The following is a 19,044-nucleotide window of genomic DNA, read 5'->3' on the forward strand; positions in this document are numbered from 1 at the left end:
AGCAAATTGGCCATTTTAGACCAAGAATACATATCATTAGTTGAAGCTGAAAGCAAATGGAAACGTTCAACAAATTTAATTATTTTGCATCCAAAATAATGATGATCATTATCTTGATCATCTTCTAAACTTAATGGCCTCTATCAGTGAAAGGCAGCATTCCCCCATGCCAAATAAATACTAAGTAAGGATTTCTGCTGACTAGTCAAGCTTACTGTCTTCACCAGTGTAGAACTCCAAATGCTCTGGATTTAGACTAAGTGGTGAAAGATTAAAGTGCCTCCCCAAAATCCTACTATTATGGTTCTTGATTTTGTGAAATAATTTGTCTTTATCTTTGATTTTTGTTTGAATCTGAGAAATGCTGTTACCCTAAGAGGAATACATGCAACCTTTCTCCTCTTTTCTCTTTTTCTGGTTTCTCCTCCACAAAGATTACTAGCTTACTAGAAATTCTGCTTCATGCAGAAAATGCTCAGATCTTTTATATCCAGTAACATAGTATTTAGATAATACACCTTAAAGGGTACTTTCCAGATATGTGAAAACTCAGATTATACATACAAAACGCTATTATCTTCAACAGTGGGAAGAAAAATAATATATTTTTCAAATTCTTCTCATTTACCAAGTCAATCAGAAAATTTTAGGAGGGAAGCCAATCTCTTTTCTGTTGTAGACAATAGATTGCTATTCCTAATATCCCTGCAAGGAGGTCTGTTACTTCACTGCTAAACCTTGATGTCTAAACCAGTATTTTTTAAAATTATATTTACGGGTTGGTGCTGCTGAAGATGAAGAAGGCACTGCCTTCAGGGATTGGTGTTATCTTCTCCTTCATGTTGAGTTCTGATATTCTACGGGGACGTGGGCCTGCTGGTACCTCTGGTTCATCCTCCTCATCTTCTTCATCTTCACCTACTTTAATTTAAACATTCTTTTTACTACAAAGTAAAAAATATCAAGGTTCTGTTCATAATAATACAAAAGCATAGCTTGTATGGGAATATACATAGCTTACAGGAAATATACATTCATGGCATGACTCTAAATAAACCAATATGTGAACATCCAAACGTTGTCACAAGCTCTCACAGAGGTTGTTGTGCATTTGTGGGTGTGTGCATGAGTGCCCCGAGTGCTTTAGGAGCCTCTGCTGGTCCTGAGCAGCCTCAGCTGGGGACTCCTCTGGATCCCAGTTCAGCTCAGTCCCATCCATGCCTGAGCTGAGTGCTGAGCTCTGGGCACTGGGTGAGCACTGTGTGCTCCAAATTCAGGACAGACTTCTGTGACATGCAATCCAGACAATCAGGCAAAACTGATTTTTAGATAAATATGTTCACTAAGCCAAATAAAAATTGACCAAACATCATCAGCCCTGGAATGTCCTCTATTGCCAAATGTTTGAGAGAAGTTTAGAATTTGTTCTCCCATTCAGATAGTGTTACCAAAACAGTCCTGAAGCTCACAGTATTAACTCTCAAATGCTGCTTGTACTCTCTAGGAAGCTGCAGAAAAAGATAATATTTATGCCCATTTATCCACTGATAAGACAGCAAAACTTCACTGACTTTCAAGGAATTGATTCACCAAGAGCAAGTTTAGGATATATTAGCAAACACACTTAAATGTGTTTCTAGCTAGTATTCATACCTGGTACATCACAGGGGGGATAGGGATCTTTATCCTCATCCTCTCCTTCTCCATATTCACCAATTGTCACCTACAGCAATGAAAGGGATGCAGAGGAAGAAAAATAAATTTTAATATAGGTACAAAGCCCACAGCAAGCAAACGAAATAAGCCTCTGAAGTCAGAGAAGTGAGTTTTCTGAAGCAGAGTAACTCTGAGAACATAGGAGAGCTGACATTTTATTACTTAGTTTTCAAAAAATATTTTTCTATAGTATCCACATTTTCCTGGCTGTGTAAATCACAATAAGAACAGAACCAACACACTTTGATAAAAGCTACCAAGAATGTTTGAACATTCTATTAAGAGTTTATCACTCACTGATCTCATTGGATTTATCAAGCAAAATACCTACAGGGATCCTAAAAAAAAAAAACCAACACATTTTTCTAACATCAACTATTTTGTTCTCTCAGAGCTTCTCCTCTTGGGATATCCTCGAACCAAAAGGATTTTTCTGGTTTAAGAGATACTGTGAGGATGCATAGAATGAGAACTAAGCTTCCTTTGCCTGGAAAAAAAAAGTAGGGATAATAGATTCATAAAAGAAATTGTACGATGCACAATACAAAGTACTCCCTAACAAAATCAGTAAAATCTGCTTCTTAGAAAAGAGACAAATTTTAGGATAAACACCTTACTATCCTTGGGCTTCTTTTGGTCACCTTCTGACTTCTCACTTTTTTTATTTTCCAGACTCTCCTTTCTATAAAACAATACAACAACAATTACAAAGCATGCCATATAAAGACAGACAATTTTAATTGAACTATACCATTTCTATGAACACTTGAAAGCCTTAAATAAAATATTTGCAATATTTTGTACAGCTGCAGGTGTCAGAGCAATAAAACCTACTGCATTTAAATGCAATGATCCATTTAAAAGATTATGATTTTGAATATCATTCCAGAGGCTAATCCCTAAAACATTCAATGCATGATCATTACTCCTTTCTAGAGGGATAAACTGTGCCCTTGGACTCATACAAACAACTTTCATTGACTTCAACAGGCTTGCACTGATTTCAAAAGAAGGTTTTCTACTTGTCTATATAAGGCTTAGAGAACTGATTCCACAGGGAGCTGTGCACTGGCAACAACAGATAAATTCTTGTGCTAATTGCACAATAAATCCTATTGTTGTAATGTTTAAATATCAGTTTGGTTATCATTACATTCTTAATTCACCTCAATTACTACCTACCTTTTATCTAAAATCATACAGTTTGTCTATTATTTTGTCTATTATTTTAGTGTCTAGACAAACCCTCCTATCTTTTTCCTGAATCCTGAAGATGGTAAAGACACTCATATAAAAAAATCCCTATGGAAGAATTCAGTACCCTCCTCCTTCCCTCTCTTGCTGGTTCAGCATGCCCACCTATTTTACCTCGCATTCTTTTTCCTTTCCTTTTCTTCAGCTTCTTCTTTCTGAGCTGTATTTAGACTTTCAGCATCTGCCAAGTTATCCACAGCAATGGCCAAGAAGACATTTAGCAAGATATCTATTTCAAATCATTTTAAGGACATTATGCCTTACCATACTTGTGTGGTTTATTATCAGCATAAACACTGACAATGTGAGAGATATAAAACACATGTTCCCAACCTACAGCATGGAGATTTGTGATGCTGGAGTGTAGTGCAAATAACACCCATTTAATGGACCAGACTGATACTGGCTGTAAAGTGAGCAGAGATCCATTAGGGTCACGGGTTTTAAAATAGCAGAATGCTTGAGGTATTTTCTTAAATAAATGAAATTCAACTTCAGGCTAGCCTGAGCGAGTCCAAACATGAAATTGTCTATTATACATGAAGACTGTTCAGGCATTTTGAAAAATTCATTTTTATAATGCACTGTCTTTCATGTCTACAACAATCTATATCAAATTCAGTTCTTCAGTCCATATCAGTTAATCAAAAATACTGATACAAATACCATATAGTGTAGAAAATACAATATTTTTGCCCTTTCACCACCTCCTGACCTCTTAAGATCTTCTGAGAATTGCAGTAGTTTGTTTCTACATGGGGCCAAGGAAGTATTTCCAGATGACTGAAGGCAGGGAAGGGGATTGTTCCAGCAGACTTCATCCCAGCTGCCTCAGTGTCCATGCCCTGCAGAGGATCCCTGGCTGCTCTCTCAGCAGGGTCAGAGCCCATGGGGCAGCCCCGAGCACTGGGGAGGGATGGAGGGATGGAGGGATGGAGGGATGGATGGATGGATGGATGGATGGATGGATGGATGGATGGATGATTGGATGGATGGATGGATGGATGGATGGATGGATGGATGGATGGATGGATGGATGGATGGATGGATGGATGGATGGATGGATGGATGGATGGATGGATGGATGGATGGATGGATGGATGGATGGATGGATGATTGGATGGATGGATGGATGGATGGATGGATGGATGGATGGATGGATGGATGGATGGATGGATGGATGGATGGATGGATGGATGGATGATGGATGGATGGATGGATGGATGGATGGATGGATGGATGGATGGATGGAGGGATGGATGGAGGGAGGGAGGGATGGAGGGATGGATGGAGGGATGGAGGGATGCAGGGATGCACGGGGCATCACTGCCCAGGCTCCTGCACTGCCAGGGGCCACAAACAGCAGGCAGGGTAAGGCCATGCTCCCAGGGAAGGAAGAAGGAAAGAAAACATTCTCTGCTTTCTGCCGTGGTGCTGGCTGGAGGTGGCCTGGAGATCACTGACTCTCCTTCCTCAGGGAATGGGGCACAAGGAAAAGTCAATTTAAAGGACTTGGCATATGCAGAGAGCCCATGGCCATTTTTACCCCCTCCCAGAGGGATTGTGTTGCTGGCGCTGGCACACAGCCCCACTCAGAGATGTCTCCAGCCAGTGTAAAGGATACAGTTACCACAGATGAAGAGGATAATGAAATATATACAGACGATCATGCCCGAGGATGAGGGACCACCGTATGCCATTATGCCATCATACATGACAGCATTCCAGTCTTCACCTGTTAGGATCTGAGGAGCAGATATTAGATTAGTAGTAACTCAGCATCAAAAGTCAATAAACACATTTCCTGTGACCACACAACACAGCTAACCTTCTGTATGAATAAAGCAATGCCATATTCTTTTCATGTATTGTTTTAAAAGTCCCATTTAAACAAACATCTCCTGGAAGCTTGGGTTTACCTCTGACAGCTTTTATTTTGTGCTATGCATTTATATGACTGAACTTCAAAAGAAAAATAATAAAAATTAAATTCTATTGACATTTTTTTGATCTCCTATGCCAAAATATGAGCCCTGGTTTTCAGTAATACCACCTATGTAGCAATGCCAACAAATGTCCATCACTCAAAAATCAAGTTAGTGTATGTTTTAAGGTTCCTTTTTTCTTCTTTTTTTTGGTCACAAATAGGCCACAAAGCTGTACTACGATAAAAATTCTGAGTATTGCAATGCAGGATTTAGGGGCACTTCATATATTTCTAAGTAACTTCTTAAAAATTATCAGTTCCATCCCAAGAAAACATGTAATACTCTCCTTCCAAGCAATTAAATGGTTGTTTAAGACAATTAAATGCATGCCATTTTCTGAAATTCTTTTTTGGAGAGCTAAATTTATCCAGTTAATTCTCACTGCCTGTAAGAATCCAACAGGTTGGTTGCTCCTGAGTGTCTTGTAAAACTGAAGCAATCTCCATTCCTTTGAAAATGGGACAGCCTAAAAATCTAACCCAGCTGAATTGGAAAATAAAGCCTTAAGTTTTTGTAGGGGCAATGTCAGTTCAGATGTGAACTCTTTTCCCAATAAGGAAATTTCTCCATGATATTTCCTTATCTTGAAATTAAATGGAAAGATTTTCTGCTCACTCTGGGCAGCCACCAGATGGGACTTCCACCCAAGAGGCAGGAAGTTGACTCCAAGGTGGGTCCTGCAGGGGCAGCTTTTATCTCTCACCTATAATGGCTGAAACCAAATATTGTGATAATGTACACAGCCAATTCTGAAAATGGTGAGCAAGATGAAACCAAATAGCTTAATTGCAGTATCCAAATTGGGAAAAAAGAAATTTCAAAAAAGCATCACAAATAAGTGAAAAGCAAATTCTAAGTATGTCCCTACCATTTCACAAGTAGCAGACAAATTTGCCTTAAGATTTTAATACAATTTTAATTTTAATGGTCTCTAAAGAAATTAATGATTATTTTTATGTTATAGTGATATGACCCCTATGCAAACATGCACTCTATAAAGGTTGATTGTTTTTTCTTGCTTGAGAACAGCTGAAACATTACACAGCTAATGAAGTTAAAGAAAAGAATTTGATCAAAATAAATACAACACTCCACCTCTTTTTCTAGTCATGTGTTTGATGGACAAAGGAGATTTAACTCTGTGAAGTAACATGACAGCTATGTTGCATAGATAGACCAAAGAAGATATGAAACAAATGGTACAAATGGTGCAAAGTTACCAGAGTACTGAATTTAATGAGCAGAATGCTACTTAAAGTAAACTGAATAAATAGTATTCATGATTTTATTTTCAGGCAACATGATCACTTAAACAGTTTTGTTGATCAAAGATAAAATGTCTCATACAGGATGAAAGAAAGTTACCTGGAATACAGTTAAAAGGGCTTGTGGAAAATTATCGAAGGTGCTCCGTTTTGTTTGAGTTTCATCAAAATTAAATTTGCCTCCAAACAGCTGCATTCCAAGCAACGAGAAGATTATGATGAAGAGGAAAAGCAGAAGCAACAGTGAAGCAATGGACTTCATTGAGTTTAACAAGGATGCTACCAAGTTGCTCAGGGATGCCCAGTGCCTATAAATTAAAATGCGTGTGTTAACACACACCAAAAAAACCCCAAACAAAACAATAAAAGAGCAGTGCATGATGAAGTATTACAGAACAATTGCTGATCACTCTTCAGCTATCCTTAGAATTAGCAGTATTAGATAATCTTACCTTGTTACTTTAAAAATACGCAGGAGACGAACACAGCGAAACACTGAAATTCCAAGGGGTGACATAATTTCCAACTCCACCAAAATGGTTTCAACAATGCCACCACAAACAACGAAGCAATCAAAGCGGTTAAAGAGAGAAACAAAATAGGCCTGCAGGCCCAAGCTGTACATCTTTACTAACATTTCACAGGTGAATAAAGCCAGAAGAACTTTATTTGCGATATCTGGAACAAAATATTAAAGAAAAAAATATTCTGAATTGTCTCATAGATTCCATTTTTATCTTGACATATTAGTACTATACTTTCTATATGAGTCTGCAGCTTTTTGCTTAAAAAGGAAGTACTGCTTTTTTGTGTTGGACTGTAGTTGATGCTTAAGTGACTAAAGTTACACGAGGATGTGAAGCTTCCTGCCAGCTATAAACTATTCATCTTTCCAATCTGTTGTGCAGTTCATGGTTCCTCAGCTCACAGCTTGAGTCCACACTGTAACTCAAGCAACCAGCCCACAGCAAGTTCTGCTGTGCCAGTTCCCACTTCCTCCTCATCTTTCAAGCACAGTTTCATGATAAAAGCACAGGTATTTAAAATTTAGCATTGCCAGGTCTGTGCTGCTGCATTACTAAGCTGTGTTACAGCTATGGAAATCAAAGACCACATTCAGTCATTTCTTTTATCTCCCTCTGGCTGGGCTGGATATCCTTCAGACAGAAGCAACAAAATGGCAAAGTACAAAGTAGCCACTGATAGAATGACACTACCCATAGTCAAGACAGGACAAATAATTTTTGACTGTACCTTGGATCTGGGTCAGCCAGTCGGGTTGATTGTAATGCTCTGATGAGATAGTTAACGTGTTCAAAAAGACCAAGACAATAACAAGCCAATAAAATGTGACAGATTTTACTGCAGCCCTACATTTTCTTCTGTTAAAGCGGTTCCAGCGACGCCAGCGTCGACTGAAAGGCCAAATAAAAATAAATTTATTATTATATGGAAAACACGTATGAACTTAAGGAGAGTTTCTTCTTTGTAGAAAACAAGTGCAATTGTATATGTATGAGCCGGTGTATTTTCATAAATATCTGTGTAATACTTCAATAGTTGTGTAAATCATTACCAGTTGCAGATTAGGTACTGCTAACATGTTAGTTATTCCTTTTTTTTAATATTTCCTTATAGATTTCTAAATGTAAACCACAACATTTGGAGATTCCAATCACCTGTGACATAATTAGAATAAGCCTCATGTAACATTTCACTGGGTAACAAAATATATCTGTCTCTCCAAGTCCCTATACACTTAATAACAATAAAGAAAAGTCAATGAATCAACTCAAAATTCAAATTAAATTCAGTCTAAAAATGTAAGCTTTGAGTTAAACCACAAAGAGAATTCTGGCAGGATTAAACAGAATAGGAATGTTGATGTCACCTTTTAGAAATCTACCCTATAACATGAGAAATCTTCATCAGTAATTCCTGGAGATTTCTACTGATGTGCCCTGAAATTGTGTCAGTGGGCAAATGTCTGTGAAATAAATAAGAGTGACAAGTTGAGGCTGTACCTAGATATGAGTTGGATTCACAAGTGAGGATATATCTTTGGACTCATAAAACTAGATCTCTCTTCTTCACTTCTGGGAACTCTGTTCAAGCATTAACTAAGTCTTCATAATGCACCTTAAATTTATACTTGTAGTAATGGAAATTAATACTGGTTTCAGGTATCAGTACAAAGATGTTTCAAGCCTTTGCAGTGTTCTAACCATATAAAGGAAAAATATCCTGTCCTGACCTGAATCAACATGGCATTCAAGAACATTCTTATCTTGCCAATCCCCTGCTATAAGGGCTGTGTCCACGGCCATCACAGATGCCTCACTCCCTGGGCAGGTTACACTGACTTTTCTTTACACTTACAGAACATCCTATCATTGAAGTCCATGAGACAAGAATAATAATGCTGGGGTATCTCTACTTCTAAGACTCACAAGCAGGCTCAAACTGTATAACTCCAAGCTTTCTAAAGCCAATGGGACTATTCTTTTGTTTTCCCCAAAAAGATGTGTGGAACCAGTGACAAGAAAGTATAGCTAACTGGTACACATATGAATGTGTATTAATAACATGGGCATACATAGACTACAGAAATAAAACAAAAATTCAAAAATGAGACCAGCAGTAAATTTTTCCACTAGATTGATGCAAGTAAAGGCATGCTCCCAAAGATTAACTTCTATTTTGACTTGTAGTGCAGCAGGTAGGCGAGCCTGCAGTGAAAAGCATTTTCTATTTTGATCCAAAGGCATTTTGACATTACGGTCAAAACAATATCCTTGATAAGTTATGGCCTGACTTACTTTGTGCTCAAACACAGTGCACTGACATTGCAGAGCAACATTCCAGAAGCTGGACCAAGGATCAGCCCAGAAGACTGAGAATTGGACCAAGATTTTGCATTTACTTTAGAATGTGATTATGAGAGGAAAATACTGACCTGAACTTGGATTTTGAGATGGTTTGACTAGAAGAAAAGGAAAACACATTTTTAAGAATTGAGAAAAACTAATTAACAAATTCTTTTTCTTTAGAATTTTGCATTGGCATCACATATACACAAAACAAACTTTTAACAAAATTCATCATGAATGCTGAAATTCTTTTGTCTGTTATTTATTTTCTGAAATACCATTTCTAAAGCCTTACAAAATTTCTCAGTGAAAGAAAGGAAATCTCCTTTTAAACTCAGTAAATAAACCTTGAATAAATATGTAGAAGCTGGAATTCATGAAAATCTGAGCAAATAAAGACTGAACACCAAGGGTTATAGAAATACTCCCACACATTCAGTTATTGTCTAAAAAAATACATATTCTTCAGGTCATGCATGATTTAACAGAAAATGTATTTTTTTACATGTAATTAGAAACTTACATTCTTGTCCTATAATTTTGGACAAAAATCGTATTTTATAAAAGTTTTCAGGAAATCATGATACCACTGCAAGCTGAGTTTGAGTTGGTTTACATCTCCTTAACCCGATAATTTTAGGAGCGCTTTAACACTCCAATAACTGGTGCAATATCAAACTCCTGCAAACTCCACACAAAGCCTGGCCGTTCCAAGGCACTTGTGGCTAAACAGAGCGTGGGGAAAGAAGGATCCTTCGTGCTGCTGGGATGCTGAGGTGGGAGCCCAGCACCCAGCCGTGCACTCACCACAAGCTCCCGCAGCACGCCGGGCTCTCCCCTTCCCCGCTGACGTTCTCCGTGTTCACCGACTCGGTCTCGCTGGTCGGCATGCTCGCTGTGGGGACACAAAAGTGCTCAGAGACAGCACCAAGCAAGGCACTGCACACCTGTGGCAGGAATGCCTCCAGCTCTGCTGAGAGCTTGGAACAGCTGAGGAGTGGTGGATGAAGTCAAGACACTTCATCAGTTCTCCTCTCCCACCAAAGGGAAGCACAAAGGATTCCAGAGCGAATCGCGGTGCTCTTTTTTTTTTGTTTGCTTCTTTTTAGTGATTCGAGGTAATTGCTTACAGTTCACTGCAGAATATAAAGTACAGGAGATTTGTACGAAGAGTATGCTACCCTACCCCAGCAAAGAAATTAACCTGAGCTACATTCTGTAACTTTTCACTTTAAGTAGTGATCTGTTCACACCTTGGAGGTGCTTTTAACAAGCTCGCTGATTCTAAGAAATATCATCAAACTTCTGAAAGGAGGAACAATCACACCGTGGTCACACTGACCACTCCTGGCTTTTACTGACATCATGAATTATCGAGGCAAGAAGCAAGAAAAGAAATGTGCCTGCAAATACTGTGTGAGCAGCAGGCAGCAGCACGGGGAATGGGAGAATGGTCCTTCAAAGCATGATGAGAATTACTGCTAATAAAAAGGGGACAATTACATTCACCACAGAGTGAATTACTACACATATAGTGGATCATTACTGAGTGGTTAGAAATTGTAGCTGATGGTTTTTTTTAGACAAAACTCATTTTCAGCTGGGTCGTCAACATTTGTCTTCAAATCAACTCAAATATAGAGGGAGGACACTTGAAGTCAAAAAGTCTTAGGAAGTGATAAACAGCCAAAGTTCTCAGTAATTCCTAGGGGAGAGCACTGCTTCCATGTCTACAAAGTAAGCATGAAAGGAAAACCTCAGGAACAAGAAAAAGGTAAAATAATGTTGCTGGCCTATACAGTAGAAATACCATTTAAAGTAGGAAACATAAGAGAGGTGCAAGATGCACTGAAAAGACTGTAAAACAGCAAGAACAAAAGAAAAACAGCATTCTAGAGGTATTCTGGTGTGTACTTTCCACTGTTTTGATGGTTGGCTTGTTTGGTTTATTTTGTTTAGTTTGATTTGTTGGGAAGGGTTTAAGCCAATCTGTGGACTGAGAGTACTGAGGCCAGAGGGGCCACAATGCCTCTGACAGGGAAATCTCCCTATTTTGGTAGCCTAAAGGATGACATGAGATTTAAGAATCAGACCCGGAATTTTCTGATTTGTGTAAAAATCAGGTACAAAGTGGTGTTAGAAACAGTCTCTGCACAGCCTCTATATTGCCTCAACACCGACATGAAGACAGAGGGAGTGGGAAGTGCTGGTTTGGTTTCTGTGCCCATCCATCCCATCCGAGCTGGACACTGACAGGTCTGGGCAGGCCAGGTGCTCAGCTGCTGTTTGCAACAGCTGAGAATCCGTCCCCATAAGCAAGTCACTGTTATATGAAATGTTAAACAGAGTGGCATAACAAAGAAAGATCCCAAATGTCCATGCAGGTGTTGGAATAAACAAAGCACTTCAGGCAGTAAGCACAGCAAAACCTTCTTTCACAAGGTTCTTCTGTTCTGATGATTCTTTTAAAATATTACCGTAATGGCTTTGTACATTAAAAGTCTCTGGTTAGCACCTGCAAGTGTTTCAATTCTAATATCATGCTTCCCTTTATAAATCAGTTTTAAAATAATGAATTTTGCTAGTACTGTAAGAACCTCACAGCTTACAGTAGGAGTTCAAAAGGAATTTCACTCAAAAATAGAGAGAGAAAAATCTTTGATGTTCAAACTCAACTATTAAAATTTCAAAGGGTTAAAGAAAAAAAAAATCACAAAATTATTTCAAACGTAGTCTCAGGGCTTCAGAACTAAGACTTTCTATTTCAAAATGCCAGTGTCTTTTGAAATAATATAAGGGGATTCCCTGTTTGGTAAAAACTGAACTGGTTGCCTCGTGCCAGGTGACTTGACTGCTGTTAGAAAGCACAACATTAGAGTCACCTAATGATGACCATTTCAGCACTTGTGATGGGCAACTGCAAAATAAGAGTGCAGAAGTCTTGTTTCACACACTATTAAGAGCTGCCAGGAAAACACAGCTAGGCCTACTTCCATGATTATTGCATATATGTAACGTGTCCCACGTTTGTATTTCATATTTAGCCACGCTTCCATCCCCTGAAAAAATAAAGTACCTAGGATCCAGTTCTTCATAAAGTGTCACTCCACTGTGTGACAAAAAAACTACATTTAATGTAAGTAATGCAAATGCATCTAAAAGTGAAGTACTGTAATTTTAACTCAAGTCTACTCTGATTTTATGTGGTAGCCCACAGTAGGAAATACCAGCCCATTTTGAACAGGATTATGGGAAGAAAAACAAAGTAAAAATATCTTTGTCCCCATTGAAGTGAATGTCAGTTCAGCTAATTACAAAATACATCAGAATGTTACTGTGTTTCAGACACCACAGGGCTTTGCTCCATCTCTATCAGTGACTTGCAGGTGCTGTATTACAAACAGAAGAGGGGAAAAAAAAGAACCAATTCACATTAGAGACTCGGCTGTCATTATACTGTAATTAACGTGTCAAAATTGAAACTTGACAGAAGTACTGAGAAAGGCACCGTGTGGAAGTCCAGCTCCAGCAATGCCAGCAAGTCATCAGGTCTTTAGCCAGAAGAAAACAGCAGCACTGCATGTCCACATCCACTCTGCTAATGCAAGCAACCTGCCACGTCTCAAAACAACTCAATTCCATGGCCACAGCTCCATAAGGGCAGGTGGTGTCCATGAGGCAAACACAGCACACAATTTTGAGAGACTTTTGAGAGACTGATCTCAGCAGGGTCAACTCTGAGATCTGTACTGGCACCCCAGTATTGAAAAGATGATGCCAAATTTTCTCTTTTCTTTATTCACCTTTTGCCCTTATTTTACTGGCAAGATTATCTAGATTTCTAGATCTAATAATCTCTTCAATTAAGCTAACTGGTTTCAAACAAAAGAATGCTTGCATTAGACAATATAAGCAACCCATACAGCATGCAGCTTAATACTTTCCTGACTGGATAGAAAACAGGTCAAATACATCAACTACTACATTTTGCTTCTGTGGATAAGAATATAACATGAGAAAAGCAATCCATTGTATTCACAAGGTACTCTATGGAGTTTTCAGACTTTGGAGCAGGGATTTCAAACTCCACTCCAGGATGTAACACAACTAATGCACAGTGAAGAGCAAGCCACTATCAGCAGTGATGTGCCCTTGCCAAGTAGCGTTAGAAGAAATAAATTCCATAATCCTGAAATCCAACAATTCAGTGTCACTGTAGAATGTAGAAGCAGGCTAAATTACAACCTGAATTACTGAACTGTGGTGTCAAGTATTATTGTTAGAAATATTTTCCTCTCTAATGTAAATGACTAAAATTTTAACCTGTTTCAACTTCAATTGTACATTTTCAATCCATAGGCTGATGTCATTTTCACACTGCTGCATGTTGGGCAGCCTGGTGGTTACACGTGCTGAAGGAAAAGTGCTGCAGAAGTGATCTGCACAGCTCATCAGTATTGGCTGCTCTAGAGAATCTTGGCATTATTTTTAACTGGCAAAACTTTATATCAGTCTTACAAAAAATGTCATCTTCTGTTTGCTAGTAACGACCAACCAATTCCTTGAACTCCAAAATCTACCTAATTCTTTCTCAAATTAGTACATTAATTTTTTAATCCTTTTAACCAAACCTTTGAGGTAGTCAAACAGGGAAACAGAGTGAAAAAAAAAAAAAAACAAACCCAAAGTGACAAAATTATCATTGCAAATTCAACTCAGATTTTTCTAAGTCTGCAGTATGCCCAGAAAACACTTCAGAAAGAAGTGGCACTATCTCTTCTGACTGTGAAGCTTCTCAGGGTAAATTCAGTTTAAGGAGAGTCTGCTTGGAAGATGTTCTCCATGATAGTGTAGCAAGATCCCTTTTTTCATAGTGCAGATTTAATGTTGTTGTATATCATGCTTATGGGCTCTCTCTTTTTATAGGCAGGCCATGGAAAAGCAATATAAGGTTGGCTGCATAGCAGTGGCAGAAGAGCAAATTAATCAGGTTTTGTTACAGTAGCATAACTAAACCAGCTGCTTAAAGCCTGAAGGATGACACTGTGAACCTTGGCAATGTTTCATATTCTACACACTTGTTGCTTCTAATGGAAATACAGGTAGAGAGAATACAAAGAAAAATATTTAGTGTGGTGTTTCTAATCCAGAGACAATCTATGCTTCAACTCCTCAGATCAGCATAATCATCTCATGAACTCGGGAAGAAATAAACTTAAGCCATTAATTTGTACTTTGGAAAAACCCTATCACAAAAGGTGCACCTGCCCTGCAAGGCAGAAGAATCCAAGTCTGTGCCCATGAGTTTGGGATGCCTTTGACTTGCCAGGTCAGGCACCAGTCGTGACACAGCAGCCACTGGCAGCAGGTGACAGCAGATTATCAGCCAGTGCCAGCTGCTTCCTGACAGGTATCAGCACCTGAACCTGCTCCTTCAAGGGCTGTGGTGAAATACATAGTTCAAAGTATACAAAAATTGTATATGAAACACAAAGTTCAAAATTGCAACTGTCTTCTCACAATTTTCATAGAGAACTGTTTCAGCAGGTAGAGCTGAGTGAGCTTTCACACAATACATGTAACAGTTGCACAAACAATTTCAAGCAGACTCAGTGTACGTACGAAATGAGTCAGTCAGGTCCCAGCAATTTCTCACTTAGAATTCTGTATTCCCTAAAGTGACTGGATGAGAGTTTTCAGCCTCAGTCTGGGCCACAACAGAGATTTTTAGGACAGCAAGAAAGCCAGTTGGTCAAATAACTTAGTTGCAGATAGGATTAAAACTAAATCTCCTAACGACTGCAACTGTGCTCATGTCAAAACAGGACATTTGCCAGCATTAAAACAGGCAAATTTGAAAACAACTATCACACTCTAAATCTCCTGTACATCTCCAGTGTGGGTGGGGAAAAGTGAATAAAACAAATTACAGAAACAAAACCATCAATAACAAAAGCAGATACAGTAAAAGCTTGTTGTGTTTTGTTAGAGTCTACATCGTAAGTATCAAAAGTAAATAGTCAATATTATCGTCATGCTGTTCTAAGCTTACACTACGATGCATTTAAAACTTGTAAAATACTTCTATTGCTTTCTTCACACCTACATTTAGAAAACATTTATGATCTAGTTTACCCGACTTCTGAAAAAGAAAACCTGTTCTTCAAGAGCAGCCACAAAGACACGTCAGTGGAAATCTGCATGGATTAAACACTCTGCTTTAGGGAGGTAGAGCAGCACCTGGGTTTCAAACATGCACTTCAACCAGCAGGAAGGTCTGCATGCACAAGGAGTTCCATGCTACAGAGGGCTGAGCCCGGGTTATAGAAATGCAAACAATCTGTGCTCCCGAAAGCTACCACATCCAATGCAGTATTGGCACAAAGGAAAAGTTCAACTGCAAATCCGAACACGTTTTACCATGTTTATTGGAAGAACGGCCAAAGCAGCTAAGTCTGCTTTTCTTCTTGTCTTCCATTAAGTCAGCCAGTGTAAGCCCTGGGGAAGCACATGTAATCCCAGCAGTGACGCGGGAGGTGGCAGCAGTGGCAACGCAAGAAACAAAAACGTGTCCGTACACACAACACAGGCAAGGTTAGGCACAACAAACTGAAATCACCGGCAGCACAACTGATCACGGCTAAACCCCTCACCTCTCACGGCTCCTCGCACTTTGAGCTAAATTCGCAGTGCTTTGAAGGCAATGGGAGTTTTTTTCATTGGCTTCAGGATAATCAGCTATTGGTTCATCATAAAGAATTCCGACTTTCACTAAAGACATGTTTACAATTCTAGTAATTCCAAGGTATTCTATTATTCAACAGCATTGAATACCTGCCTATTATCAGCAAGAGAGATGCACAAATGCATAGGATTCATAAATAAATGACTCAATGACTTCTTTGATTAGGCATTCTCAAATGCTGGGGGGGCATTACAGTAACCTCAACTAAAATTTTAAACAATTACATGAGAAACTATTCATCACTGGCTTAACCATCTTTGAAATCTCTATCTTTGCCTGCCACAGAGATCTTCTGTATCCTAAACTCAGAGCTCTTCTACATCATTGAAGAGCACCATGGTGATCTTCCAGCACCATAAACCAGCACTAATCTGGATCACCCAGAGGTTCAGATATTCAAAGCAGGGATATAGTTGCCTAGAAGCCTGGAAATTATTATTCTGACAATCCTGGGACCCAGCTCTACTTCATGCTTTCAAGATGGCTCAAGAAAAAACATCACCAATATATCTCAACTAAATTTATTTCCTAATAGTATCTGAAAGGCAAGGAGGTGGAGCAACGCAGCAACCCTTTCTCTTTTACACACTGTTGCAGTTGGTACTAAAAATGAAATATCAAACATATTTAAGGATGTGCATAAATCCAGGAGTGCTAGGAGTTTGCCTATTCACTGGAAATTTCCACAAAAAAGCATATATGTTTGCCTGAAATTAAATTCTTGGCACTTCTCTTAAAGCTCTTTTAATTACTTTCCTTCTATTTTCACTCTGCAAGTCTTTTACAACCTTCAACTTAGCCTAAAATTACACCTAAGTTAACAGTTTAGACTTAATATTCTTTCAAATGCAGTAGCTATGCAAAGTATTTTTTTATCTGTATGACCTCAAAGCTGTTTAAGGAATGCCAGAGCAAATAGGGTTTTTGCAGCCTATTAACAAACATCCATTTTGAACAGGACAAAAATGTTTCCATGGATTTCACCTGCAAACCCAGTCCATTGGCACCACAGCTGGCAACTCAATCACCCAACCCTCTATGTGAGCTCAGCATCACCTAAAATTCTACACAGCAGCCTTGTACAAAGTGTATTTACTCCATAACATGTGCCATCTTTTACATTTCAGGTTTAGGATTTTATACTGGTACTCAAATCCACAGTTTATGTACTCCTTCCACACGTTAGTAGCAATAACTAAGTATAGTGAACTCTGGCTTTTTTGCTCTGTTCTAGATAAAAATTCTATTTGTGCAAGACATTTTCCAATAAGCATAAATTATTCCTTTCCAGTGATGCTGGAATCAACACCAACCCACAGGTTGCCTTCCAGCCTCTTATAAAATCAGTGTCCTTCCAGACAGTAACACAGTTTCACACTCCCATACTGTGCTTTTATTGTGAACTGAAGGACTAATAAAATTCTGAAACTCAAAGATTTTGAAAAACTACTACTATCTCTGTAATACAGAGATAAGTTTAAAAACAGACACTTCAATATCAAACCACATAATTTTTGTCACTTACTGCACCTGAAAGGTACTGTGACTTAAAAGAACAGGTCACAATAAAACAAAGGTAATATGTGTCATTTCAACACAGAAAATGCTATTCTAAGTTGTCTTTGACAAACTATTTACCCTTATAAATACTCTGTGATATCTAAATGAACATATACCATGATTTTTCAGGTGCTAAGTAGCATTAGAATATATACTGAAATTTAGACTTTAATTTTAGACTTAGTGTTAAGTCAGTAACCACGTCCTGAATCTGTTCTCATTTATGTACTGCTCTAAAATTTCTCAGGAAAATTTTAACTACTACTCTGCAAACATGAAATAGAGGCTAAAATAACCCCTGTTAAATGATGACATTAAAATACTGCTGTTATTAGAATTTTCTGATATATAGAAATCAATTACAACTTTTACAGTTTTTATAGTACCATGAAATTAACTTGCTCTTGTACCTTAGGATTTGGGTTAGAAGCACAAGAGGGTCGCTACAGGATAAATTACCTGCTTATAATAGCCTATTGTCAAATAAATACATCATAAATTATATTTCTTAGTGTCAAGTGAAAATCTCACAAGATTTCATTTATTGCACACCCAGTTAAAACAAGCAGTAAAAAAAGTTATATATTGTATTCTGAATATCAAAAAGAAAGACCCAGAATGTAATTTTCCTACTTCAACAATAACAAAAAATCCTCAGCATTAGCACAAGGTTATTCTTGACTGTAGCTTTGGCCATGTTTTTAAGCTCTTTGTATCGTTATTATTTCCCTTGCATGCACCCACAGGAAAATACATTCCAAGGATTTACAATGACATTTGGTGGCACATGGCTTCTCTGCACTAACTCTTTCCAGAACACAAATAAAGTGAAGTTTATAAGTCTCAGTAGTGACTGGATGCAGACATTGATTTATACATGGACACCCCAAGCAGATTTTGTTGTAAAATTCCAAATTATCTTCCGTGACTCAGCATCTCCATATTAACAGATAATTGCTCTGCTAACCAACACTTCTGCAAACTGGAAAGGGGAAAGCACTGGCCAGGCTGCATTCCCTGCAGTGTGACACCCCCAGGAGGAGTCCAACTATCCCCACAGAAATAGAGAGGAAAGAATACATACTGTTCCTCTTGCCTTCTTCATCAGCCTCTTCATCATTCTCGGGGTCAATGTCTTCTGCCTGGGTAATCCAGTCTAAATATCCCTTCAGATCTTCTTCGAGCTGTTGTTTTTCACGTAGCTTCTGAAAGTCCCCTCGGGCCTTGGCTTTTTCTCTTTCTTTGGAAAATTCTCTATCAAATGCAGATAAAGCAGAAAGAAACCACTGATTGACAAACTCCCTGGCATTTGGATCAAAGTCTTGACACTGCAGCTTAACACAGTGACATAGAAACCACACTGAAGAGTCGAGTGCTGCTTTGAAAACAAGGTAGAGGTGCAAAGAAGTCATAGCAAATCCCTACCATGTTACTTCTCAACTTCCAGAGCTTTTATTATTTAATCAAAAATTAAGCAGTATTTTTGACTCAGTGTTTTTGACTCCCTTTCCCATAAGGGAAGAGTCCATAGTCCCCATTTAATTACTGCTTTTCTATGCAGATTTTAAAATTGCTTTTATCTACGAATAGAAATTAACTTGCAATAATGAAGCAATTTCACATTTAAGTATTAAGTTTCAGTGAAA

The 19,044-nt window shown here is 38.4% G+C and overlaps 1 protein-coding gene across 16 annotated transcripts in view; it reads right to left on the reverse strand.

The window, feature by feature from the left end:
* CACNA1D (calcium voltage-gated channel subunit alpha1 D) overlaps positions 1-19,044 on the reverse strand; it is a 167,970-nt gene that overhangs the window by 60,445 nt on the left and 88,481 nt on the right. For 14 of the 16 annotated variants that reach the window (XM_088171545.1, XM_088171543.1, XM_088171539.1 and 11 more), the window contains exons 9-19: positions 18,483-18,652; positions 9,901-9,988; positions 9,180-9,206; positions 7,478-7,638; positions 6,676-6,901; positions 6,324-6,531; positions 4,595-4,715; positions 3,085-3,199; positions 2,329-2,398; positions 1,654-1,723; positions 777-921 (exon numbers count right to left, since the gene is read on the reverse strand). In XM_088171545.1, the coding sequence (XP_088027671.1) occupies positions 777-921; positions 1,654-1,723; positions 2,329-2,398; positions 3,085-3,199; positions 4,595-4,715; positions 6,324-6,531; positions 6,676-6,901; positions 7,478-7,638; positions 9,180-9,206; positions 9,901-9,988; positions 18,483-18,652 (1,401 nt within the window). The remainder of the gene's footprint in view (positions 1-776; positions 922-1,653; positions 1,724-2,328; positions 2,399-3,084; positions 3,200-4,594; positions 4,716-6,323; positions 6,532-6,675; positions 6,902-7,477; positions 7,639-9,179; positions 9,207-9,900; positions 9,989-18,482; positions 18,653-19,044) is intronic. The other 2 variants (XM_088171546.1, XM_088171537.1) reach the window with 2 other exon arrangements.

This window comes from Sturnus vulgaris, chromosome 11 (genome assembly GCF_052056855.1).
Source record: "Sturnus vulgaris isolate bStuVul1 chromosome 11, bStuVul1.hap1, whole genome shotgun sequence".
Classification (NCBI taxonomy): Eukaryota; Metazoa; Chordata; class Aves; order Passeriformes; family Sturnidae; genus Sturnus; species Sturnus vulgaris.